The sequence below is a fragment of the Ailuropoda melanoleuca genome, chromosome 1 (assembly GCF_002007445.2).
Source record: "Ailuropoda melanoleuca isolate Jingjing chromosome 1, ASM200744v2, whole genome shotgun sequence".
NCBI classification, from domain to species: Eukaryota; Metazoa; Chordata; class Mammalia; order Carnivora; family Ursidae; genus Ailuropoda; species Ailuropoda melanoleuca.
In genome coordinates this window covers 64573870-64585166 of record NC_048218.1, presented here as the reverse complement: position 1 = coordinate 64585166, position 11297 = coordinate 64573870, and the positions used below count along the sequence as shown (strand labels likewise).

Here is an 11297-nt window from a genome sequence, read left to right as displayed (position 1 = left end):
TTCAGCTTCGCCCTGAGTTAACCAAACCACTGGAGAACAAGAGCAAATCAGAGAGCTTACATTCACTGTCAAGCCTGAGCTGAGGGCAGGGCCTCCTAAGCAGTAAGGAGTCTTTGCCGATCCACTTAAAAAAAAAAAACAGCAACCGTGGTGCCTGGGTAGCTCAGAGAGGTAAGCATCCGACTCTTGATTTCAGCTCAGGTCATGATGTTAGGATCTTGGGATTGAGCCCTGTGGCAGGCTCTGCACTCAGCGGGAGTCGGCTTGAGATGCTCTCCTTCTGCCCCTCCCCCTTCTCTCTCCCTCTCTCTCAAAATAAATAAATCTTAAAAAAAAAAACAAACAGCAACAGCAAGAAAAATTTCAAGATGTCTGTCTGTTAATGAAGCGGAACTGTGGCCCTCTCAACCTCCTGTACTTGAAGCAAGTAGTTCACAGCAAAGGAAGAGCGCCTTTAATCTCCCTGCGACACCCCCTGGTGTCCGAGTGCACCATCTGCACTGGGCATCAGCTCCAGACTCCTGGTCTACAGAGCTTCAAATGAAGAGACTCTAATGGAAAACCAAAGCCAGAAGGAAAAAGCCAAGGAAATATGAGAATTCTATGAAAATTCATAGATTACCTGAGATATTCCTGACATGGTAACATTAATCTAGAGGCCATGCTCTGTAGTGGGAAGAGAAAAGGGCTTGGTGACACAGGAATCAGGATTGGGTTTCCGTCTCTGAGAGTTACTACCTAGGTGACCCCAGGCAAAGAAGCTTCTTGCACTCTGAGCATTAGTTTCCTCAACTTCAAAATGGGGATACAATTCTTACCGGACAGGATTGTTCGGAGGAATAAAATAAATATGTGAAAGCACCTATTATATGACTGGGTACAATCTAGGTGCTCAATAAATAGTCTGAATCTGAAATTTATCTGGGGAAAATTTTTTTAAAAACCAATGCTTTCCTACATAATAGATACTGAGCTAGCAAATTAGCAATACGACTGCTTAATTCCTTTGGTTTATTTAGGCACAAGTCTTTAAAATCATCAAAAACTAGATTGCCAAGCAAAATATGCTACTCGATAACATCAGAATTCACTTGATCGTAACATAGTAGAAGGGTTTCACCCTGAAAGTATCCTACTGTTGTCACTGGGCCGAACTAAGACCAACAGAAGTTAGATGAAGGCAGATTTGGGGTCAACACAGAAAAGGACCAGTCGGAGCCAGGACTCCTGTGCTGCACGAGTCTGTGGGACCCAATTCCCGTGTGCCACAAGCTAGACCTCAGCCCCCGAACCGTGCAGGGCACAGAAGCCAGTCTGGAGCTGTCCCACATGTCATGGTTCAGTTCGTGAAGAACGGAGTCCCCTGTCACGGAATCTGTTCAATTTAAGGCAAAGTGACAAGTCAAGGATATTAAACAGATGGCTCCTACTTTGGGTCGGAATCTGACTAGACTTTTTCTTGGTTGGTTTATGGAATGTTTCTGGAGCATCTGTTTACATCAGGCACAGACCTCAGCCCAGGGATTAAAAAAAAGAGAGAGAGACATCATCCCTGCCCACAGGGGAAAACAGCAGTCCTAACCACTCAGGAATACTGTGCTCCTCACAGGAATACAGCATCCAGATGTGACACACCAGCTGTCTCCTTCAGCAGCAGCTGAAATTGCAGAGCTGTGCCCTCTGCCTTTAAGATGAACGTCATCTCTTCTTCCCGAAAATACAAACCTGTTCTTTCCTTCTACAGATTGGATGTCCACGGTTGTGGACACACAGTTGTAACTAAGTTATCTGATTTAAATTCTCAAATGTATTGCTCTTAAGATACGTTCATTCCAGTTATGAAGGAGAAGCTGAAGAAAGTCTGATTTTAGTCACAAGGATCCTTTGGTCTTAGAAAATGCTGTTAAGAGGAAAAAACGTCTAAAACTTGTTTTACAACTTGGCACGTATAGATGAGCAATGTCTTCTGGGACGCATACCGAAATGTTAATTGGTAAAAGTAATGAGGTACTCTGGGTAAGCCTGGTAGTCATAAAATACCACAAATAAACGGGGATTGTGCACACAATCTGTGACAGTGTCATACAGGTCAGTAGGGTTTTCAGGGCTCTTTGGAGGAGGCACAATTAGCGCAGGATTTCCACGTGTGTAGGTTCCAGTAAGCACTCGCACATAATACATATGCTTTCTCCCATTTCTGTCTCGTTTGGAGTAGGTATCGTTGGCAGAATAATGGGCATCGACAGCAAAATAGGTTCCTTTACCATATGTTGCACCTGTGAAGAGAAAAAACATTTTTAAGAGGTCCAATTTAGGGGCGCCTGGGTGGCTCAGATGGTTGAGCATCTGCCTTCAGCTCAGGTCATGACCCCCAGGTCCTGGGACTGAGCCCCACGTCGGGCTCCCTGCTCAGTGCGGAGTCTGCTTCTCCCTCTCCCTCTGTCTCTCCCCCTGCTTGTGCTCTCCCTGTCTTTCTCTCTCTCAAATGAATGAATAAAATCTTTTTTCAAAAAAAAAAGGAAGTTCAATTTAGTCTATAATCTGATGTGTTGACCCAATATGTCAAATAATGTTAAAATAATGTTCAGTTCTTCTCTCCAAAGCCTCTTAAAAATTTTTTTCATGTGTTTTTAATTTTTAAGTCATTCCTCCGTCCCAGAGGGCCAGTCAGTCCTTCTGGGTTGAAACTTAATGAGCCCAACCTTGAACCTCTGGCCACAGCATGGCCGCCAACCATGAAGGAACACAGTGCAGTCAATCCACACTGTCCCTTGCCAGTTTGGGTTCTCACAGCTAACACCCCATTCCGAGCAGCCAGATTACTTGCTTCCTTACCATTCTTTCCAGCATAACTACGGTTAAAGCCATTTCGGTTGACATGTGGCACTGAGTCAGCATCTGTCCCATGGAAGAGCTGCTTCTCATTGTTTTTATGTCCGTTCTTGGTATCCATGGTTTTCTTCTTTGTTTGGTAGCAATTCCAGAGATCTGGATTCTGGATCCTCTCAATCTGCAAATTAACAAGGAGAAATATCCTGGTGGAGCCAAGAGCCTTTGGCAAGATACAGATATGACCATTATTTTTCATAAATAAAAATTAAAATAAACAACAAATCCAATGCCAGGTGGCATCTTTCTGCATCAGAAATCTTTTTAGAGGGGCGCCTGGGTGGCACAGCGGTTAAGCGTCTGCCTTCGGCTCAGGGCGTGATCCCGGCATTGTGGGATCGAGCCCCACATCAGGCTCCTCTGCTGGGAGCCTGCTTCTTCCTCTCCCGCTCCCCCTGCTGTGTTCCCTCTCTCACTGGCTGTCTCTATCTCTGTCGAATAGATAAAATAAAATCTTAAAAAAAAAAAAAGAAATCTTTTTTAGAGCCAGTGTTTCACAAAAACAGACCTTGGGAAGAATGTTAATTTCATTTTTTTTTAACATCTTGTAATGCACCACATGAGAGCAAACAGTGTTTAGGGTCTTAAGTCCTCGTTATATGAAGTTGGCCGACCAAGCCTCCCCAACTCCTACTTTTTATCTTCAGTTCGATGACTGCTCTGCTTGCTGTCTCCCTCTCTTGGTCCCTTTGCCTCTCTCCTCCTAAGCCCTTCTGGGACACTGGTTCACCTGGTTGGCCATGTTCTACTGGTGGGAGAAGCATCAGAGGGTCTAGTCCAGAAGGAAGTTAATGAAAATTAATCTCTGGTCCAACTGGAAGAGTTGGTCATGAATCCTGGTGGGATAGGATCTGGTTGCAGATCATAGTGTCCATGCTTTGATCACCCTCTTTGTGAAGGAGCCTCCAGGGTTGTGGTGGAAATGCCTTGAGTCCTGGATAGCAGGACCCAGGAAGAATCAGACAAATCTAGAATCTATAAGCAAACTTGCTTGAGTTCTTTAAAAAAAAAAATGTAGACAAGACAGAGCCAGAATGTAGGACATTCTATAACACAACTGGTTTAAACTCTTTTAAAAATTCAGTATCATGAAAAATGATTTTTTTAAATGCAAGACTACTATTCTAGATTGGAAGAGACAAAGGAGACAAAATGACCAAATGCAGTGTGTGAACCCATATTTGGAGAGGGGAGAGTTACAAGAAAGTGAGCAATTGGGGAAATTTGAATATGGACTCAATTAGGTATTACCGAATTACTGTAAATTTTCTCATATGGGATAGCAGTGTTGTTATTTAGGAGACCGTCTTTATTCTTAGGAGGCACATGCTAAAATATTCAGGAGTGTCATGATTTCTGCAACTTACTTTTAAATGCTTCAGCAAAAACCCAGAGAGTAAGAGAGAAAAGGCAAATGTGGCAAAATTATTGAAACTCTGTGGAAGTTTTTGGATGTTGAAAATCTTAGTCACAGGTCCTAACAGTCATGGAGGGTGACAACCACCTATTTTTTCTGTTAGCGTTTCTATACTGTTAGGGATTTCCACAGAGGTGCTGTAAATATAACCAAGCTTTACTTTTATCTGTTTCACACACTGGACTTTCACATAGGATTTTATTTGAAAAAAGGGTCCACTACAAAAAAATAGTGCAACCATTTCGCTGGCCATTCGCCAACACATGGCAAGCCTCCAGGGCCCCCTGCAGACATCGCTGGTCCACTGGACAGTCCTGCTCAGTCTGGACTCATCGGAATGCGCCAGTCAGCCACTACCAGATGACCGTGCTTGGTATTTGAAATGAAACTTATTTGTTATCTCAGAACCAGCCCACCAGGGTGCTGCATATTGAAACACATCATCTTGCTACCTCAGAACTGTTTTGCTCGAATGGCTTACATTGAGGGATTAAAAATAAAAGCAGTGGTATAAAATCTGATATTGAATTTATTGTGAGGATGATTTTGATGAATTCTCCAGCACACTTGATTCGCAGGATAAATCTCTCAGCAGTCTCAGCACTGTGAAAAGCTGAGAGTCTCCCATGTGATCACATGGTTTTCTTTCTGATTTATGGAAATGATGAATCTTGAGGCTGGGTGTTTACTTCTTTGCTTTGTCTATTAGGAAGCTCAGAAACAAACCTGTGGTCCTCTAGTAACTATCTAGGAACTCATATATTTTTGTAAACAGACAATACCTCTATATTACCTTATTTTCCTCCCCTCCTTTCTTTTTTAAGATTTTATTTATTTATTTGACTGACAGAGAGAGACAGCCAGCAAGAGAGGGAACACAAGCAGGGGGGGTGGGAGAGGAAGAAGCAGGCTCTTAGTGGAGGAGCCTGATGCGGGGCTTGAACCAGAACGCTGGGATCACGCCCTGAGCCAAAGGCAGATGCTTAACCAATGCGCTACCCAGGCACCCCTCCTCCCCTCGTTTTCTTGTCCATTTTTCTTCATCTATTTATTTTATCTTAAGGTATGATACATATCCTTGTAAGACACTTCAAAATTTTTTTTAAGTTATTGTGTGCCTAACTAAGTGAATAAACAGAGTGGTGGCAGAAATCGGGAGTAAGAAAAAGTTTGCAAAGAAAGAAAATGCAGGCCTTATTGGCAGACTCGTTATGACGGATGAAGGGAAAGCACCCAAAGATCTCTAGCTTTACTCAGAAAGTGGTGGACCAAGGACAGAAATGGGGAAGGAAAAGGAAATGGTGAGATGATGGGTTAGGTTTAGGGAAATTGATTTAGCAGATGGATATGCAAGCAGAGATTTTTTTAGGTCACTGGGAATGTGTTGTAAAGCTTGATCAAAGATCCAGGTTAGTGATGTTGATTTGGGAGCTATCAACATTGGAATAACAGCTGAAGCCAAGAGGGGTCAAAACTGTTCCCAGTGAAGCGCAGAGACAGAAGACCAAAATATAAATCCTATGCGTAAACCTAGGATTAAGGGTTTGGAGGAGAAATAAATAACAAGGATGACGAAAGGAAAATTAGTTAAGGAAGAAAGAATTAATAGAATATTGCCACAGAGGTCAAATGGGAACATAATTTCAAAGAGCAATAGTGATGTTTAAAAGTGGAAGATGCCAGGGGGTGCCTGCATGGCTCAGTCAGTTCAGTGCCCAACTCTTGATTTCGGCTCAGGTCTCCGGTCATGATCTCAGGGTTGTGGAATCGAGCTTCGTGTTGGGCTCTGCGCTCAGCGGACAGTTTGCCTGAGATTGTGTGCTCTCTCTCTCAAATAAATAAATAAATCTTTTTTTTTTTTTTAAGTGGAAGATGCCAAAATAAGGGGGATGAACAAGGAAAGGACTGTTGGATTTATCCCGGGCACAAGCACTGTTGATCTGTGAATGGCGGGGCAGAAGCAATCCTGATCTGAGGACCTCTGCATGTCTCTTTGTGGTGTTTGCTTGTTGTCAAATCAACCCTGAAGCTGTGTCTTTGTATTTTTATTACTTTGCTTCAGGGAGTGTTGTGAATTCGTTTTAGAGGGTTGGGTAAGGGAATGTCGATTTTAATCCTCCTGGGCTGGCTTTTGGAACTTTTCCTTTTTCTTGGAGCTGCTCCTCTTGCTGCCAGCAGCCTCCACAGGTCCACTACTGAGTGGATTCTCCTTGGGCAGGAAGAGAATTTCCCTGTTTCTTGGGGATGTTCCTCTTTCCTTCCTCTTTGGGGAAAGATTTCTTCTCCTACCAGCTGTTTCTTCAAGATCACAACTAACGAGCTCCTCCCTGAGTCAATACCTGGTTTTAGTATTCTAATATCATACTGCCGTCTAGTATTATATTGTAATAACTGACACGATCTCAAACTTAATGTGTCCGTAATGATGGGGACAGGGGTAGAATCTACAATCTAAAATCTGATGACCGTAGAATAATTCGGGGGGGGGGGGGGAAGAAAAAGAGATGGAAAATGAATGCAAATGTATTTACGTATTTATCCAGGACCATGATACCACTTATTTCCACCGTTAAGAAACTCCACGTCAGCAGAAGCCTTACCTTCTCTATGCGGAAGTGTGAGCAGGTCTGATTAAACTTGCTTGCCACTGTGTTATATTCTGCATGACCCGGCTGTAGCTCAACCACACAGACATCCTGCTGCTTCATGTCACTCCAGTGCTCAGGGATCTTAACTGCAAAGAGGACATTTGAGGACTCCCACGCCCCTGGGAAGGCCCATCTGCGCATTCCTGGGATGCTTTGAAGAACTGAGTATCATCTGCATTCTTACTTCACAATCTCCTAACTCAGGGTATTCAAGAAGTTCCTTGTCTTTCTAGGAGAATGTTTTTCAAAGTGTGGCCCTCAGACAACCTACATCAGAACCCACCGTAATGCTTGTTAAGAAAAAACCCTGAAGATCTACTGAATCGAACTCTCTGAGGGGTGGGACCTGGGTGCCTGCATCTTAACAAGTTCTGCTCAGGCTCAGATTTGAGAATTGTTGGTATAACTCAGCTGCATATGCTGTTCAGTCCCTAATCTGTCATAATTTAATAGTTAACAGTCAATTATTTCCCTACAACAGTGTGGATTTTTGCCAGAACTCCTCACCATCACAAGGCCCTCCACATCTATTCTTTCATTATTCTTCCGCACACCCTTAAGAGTTGGGTGGACGGCAGCTCTGGCTCTGTGGCAGGCTGTGGCGGCAGCTCTGTCCTCCCTTCTGCTGAACAGAATATTATGCTTGATTTGGCATTTCCCTAGGGTTGCGCGGAGTCCGAAGAATTCACTCACACGGATCTCGCAAGAGATGAAGATAACGTACCGGAAGCCATGTGGGTCAAAGGCAGGAATGGCTATCTACACAGCACAAGCATTCCCTTCATGGGGAGCAGAACCAGTCAGAGAATTTGAAGGCTGCTTCCTGATGCGCGCATTAAGGAAACCTTATGTGCAGGGCAGGAGAGGAAGTAAATTCTGGGACGAGATCCTACAGGCTCCCAATCTTCCCTGGGTTATCAGTCACGGACACAGAGAGTGCCCACGCTGACCAGGCTGTCTTCTTTTGTTCTAGAAAACTTGGGCCACTTTTCTTTAAAACCCAGGGCTTTCCCTCTCCTGACTGAAGCAGCCATTACCTCCACAGCAGAACTGGCTCTGGGAAGCATATAAACTGGGACAGGAACAAATGCAAGGTTTGGGTCTTGTCACCGTTAAGAAAGTCACCCTCAGGCTGTTGCGTGCACCAGGCTACATCTCCCCAGCCATAACGTAAGCTCCTTAGCTTAGAGACCAAGTTTTCTATTTCATTCCATAAGAGTTCCTTCAATTTTAACTACTTGAATACAGTTTTGATATATGTACAAAGTAGTGTTAAGTCCAAAGAAGGTGTAATATAATGGATAACAAGCACACAATCTGACTCACCTTCAGATTTCGTGAGGCGCTGAACAGGTAAACTGTGTCCTTTTGCATCTGTAGCAGTGTTTGTGCTCAGGTCCACTGTGTAGCTCTGATGATTAATTTTGACAACAGTTCTCCCTTTCTTTGCCTTCCTTGCATCCTCCAATTGCAGATTTGTTATTTTGTCAAAACTATGGAAAGTCCTATTGTTGTAATATTGCCATTCTATAAATTCACTGATTAACTCTGCCTGGGATTTCTGTTCTTTGGCCAATCTAATTCCCTTGATCATTTCCTCAATTACATTTCTAGCCTGTGTCAGATCTTTGCCAATTCCAAAAACCTCAATCAAAGGTCTTTTACTGTCCAAGCAAATGGCAATATTTAAGTTCTCCTGCAGCTCATTCAATTTCTGATATTCTTTTTCATTAAAATCTTTGAGACATTCATCTTCGTTGGTGTAAGGACACAGTTCCTTTGTAATCAGATCCTGTATCCAGGAGACAACGTTTTTTATACATTTTACATTTTCACCACACACCTGAAAACTTGCTGATTCTGTTTTCTTTTTCAAAACCAAAGGATTCTGCTTTTGTGGAGATTGACTTGGGGAGCCTAAAAAAGAAAAGAAAGGAAGATTAGCTGTTTCTCTCTCTCTCTCTCTGTCACCATGCTATACATTACATCTCCAGGACTTATTTATCTTATAACTGGAAGTTTGTACCTTTTGACCCCCTTCACCCATTTCACCCATCCTCATCTCCCACCCCACCCCCTGCTGCTTCTGGCAACCACCAATCTGTTCTCTGTGTCTATGAGTTTGTTTGTGTTTTAAAATTCCACGTATAAGTGAGATCATACAGTATTTGTCTTTCTCCGTCTTGTTTCACTTAGCATAATACCCTCTAAGTCCATCCATGTTACCACAAATGGCTGGATTCTTCTTTTTTATGGCTGAATGATACTGCATCGTGTGCGTGTGTATAATACACACATACATGTTTCACGTGTGTGTGTGTGTGTGTGTGCATACACACACCACATTTTCTTTATCCATTCATTTGTTGGTGGACACTTAGGTTTTTCCATGTCTTGGTTTTGTAAATACTACTGCAATGAAAAAGGGGGTACAGATATCTTTTTGAGATAGTTTCTTTTATTATTAACTTAAGATAAATACTCAGAAATGGAATTTCTAGATCCTATGATAGTTCTATTTCTCATTTTTTGAGGAACCTCCATACTGTTTTCAACAGTGGCTGCACCAGTTTACATTCCCCCCCATAGTGCAAGAGTGTTCCTTTTCTCCACATCCTCACCAACACGTGTTATTTCTTGTCTTTTTGATAACAGCCATTCTATCAGGTAAGGTGATATGTCTGTATGTTTATGATTTGCATTTCCCCGACGATTAGTGATGTTGAACACCTCTTTATATGTCTGTTGGCCATCTCTGTATGTCTTCCTTAGAAAAATGTCTATTCAGATCCTCTGCCCATTTTTAAATCAGATTATTTGTTTTCTCCTATTGAGCTGAATGAGTTCTTTATATATTAACCCCTTTGTTTATTAACCCCATCAGATGTATTAGTTACAAATATTTTCTCCCATCCCATAGATTGCCTCTTCATTTTGTGATGGTTTTCTTTGCCATGCAAAAGCTTTTTAGTTTGAGGTAGTCCCACGTGTTTATTTTGCTTTTGCTATCTGTGCTTTGATGTCAAATAAAAAAAAATCATTGCCAAGACTGATGTCTAGGAGCTTACTCCCCATGTTTTCTTCTAGAAGTGTTATGGTTTCAGATCTTTAATCCATCGTGAGTGGATTTTTGTGTATGTGGTAGGATAGTGATCCTGTTTCATTCTTCTAAATGTGGCTATTCAGTTTTCCCAGCACTATTTATTTCAGTATTGGTGCTGCCAAAGCAAGCACCCAAACACTATTTATCGAAGAGACTCCCCTTTCCCCATTGTATACTCTTGGCTCCTTTGTTGTAAGTTAATTGATCACACAGACGGTCTCCAACTTTGTTCAACTTACAGTTTTTTGACTTTACGATAGTATGAATATGATACACATTCAGTAGAAACTGTGCTTTGAATTACGAATTTTGATCTTTTCCTGAGCTAGTACATATGCTGCCATACTCTCGTGTGATGCTGGACAGTGGCAGCGAGCCGCCGCTCCCAGTCAGCCAGGCGATCACGAGGATAAACAACCAATATGCTTCCAACCATTCTGTACCCACAAAGCCATCTGTTTTCACTGTCATTACAGTATTCAATAAAGTACATGAGATATTCCACACTTTATTGTAAAGTAGGCTTTGTGTTAGATGAGTCCATCCAACTGTAGGCTAATGTGTCGTGAGCATGTTTAAGGTAGTCTAGGCTAAACTATGACGGTCAGTAGGTTAGATGTGTTAAATGCATTTTTGACTAACGAAATTTTCAACTTACAGTAGGGTTTATCAGGATGTAACCCCATTGTAAAGTGAAGGAAGATCTGTATATTCATGGATTTATTTCTGGGTTCTCTATTCTGTCCTGTTAATCTATTTGTTTTTATGCCAATACCATACTGTTTTGACTACTATAGCTTTGTAGTGTGGTTTGAAATCAGGAAGTGTGATGCCTCTAGCTTTGTTCTTCTTTCTCAAGATTGCTTTAGTTATGAGGGGTCTTTTGTGGGTCAAATGTAAGATTCTTTGTTCTATTTCTGTGAAAAATGGCATTGGAATTTTGATAGAGATTGCACTGAATCTGTAGATTGCTTGGGTAGCATGGACATTTTAACAACATTAGTTCTTCCAACCCATAAGCATGGTATATTTTTCCATTTGTGTCATCTTCAATTTCGTTCATTAGTGTCTCATAGTTTTCAGAGTCAGGTCTTTTACCTTCTTGGTTAAATTTATTCCTAGGTATTTCATTCTTTTTGATAGAATTGTAAATGGGATTGTTTTCTTAATTTCTCTTTCTGACAATTTGTTAAAGATCAACTCTTTCTCACGTGACATCAATATTAGGAATATGCATTTC

At 41.9% G+C, this 11297-nt stretch overlaps 1 protein-coding gene across 4 annotated transcripts in view; it reads right to left on the bottom strand.

Moving 5' to 3' along the window:
• Positions 1-243: 243 nt before the first annotated feature.
• PARP14 (poly(ADP-ribose) polymerase family member 14) overlaps positions 244-11297 on the bottom strand; it is a 43566-nt gene continuing 32512 nt past the window's right edge. For 3 of the 4 annotated variants that reach the window (XM_034659495.1, XM_034659496.1, XM_011229119.3), the window contains 4 exons: positions 8281-8871; positions 6907-7040; positions 2836-3010; positions 244-2276 (listed from right to left, as the gene is read on the bottom strand). In XM_034659495.1, coding sequence (XP_034515386.1) covers positions 1987-2276; positions 2836-3010; positions 6907-7040; positions 8281-8871 — 1190 coding nt within the window. In that variant the 3' untranslated portion in view covers positions 244-1986. Of the gene's footprint in view, positions 2277-2835; positions 3011-6906; positions 7041-8280; positions 8872-11297 lie in introns of those variants that run through there. The other variant, XM_034659497.1, reaches the window with a different exon arrangement.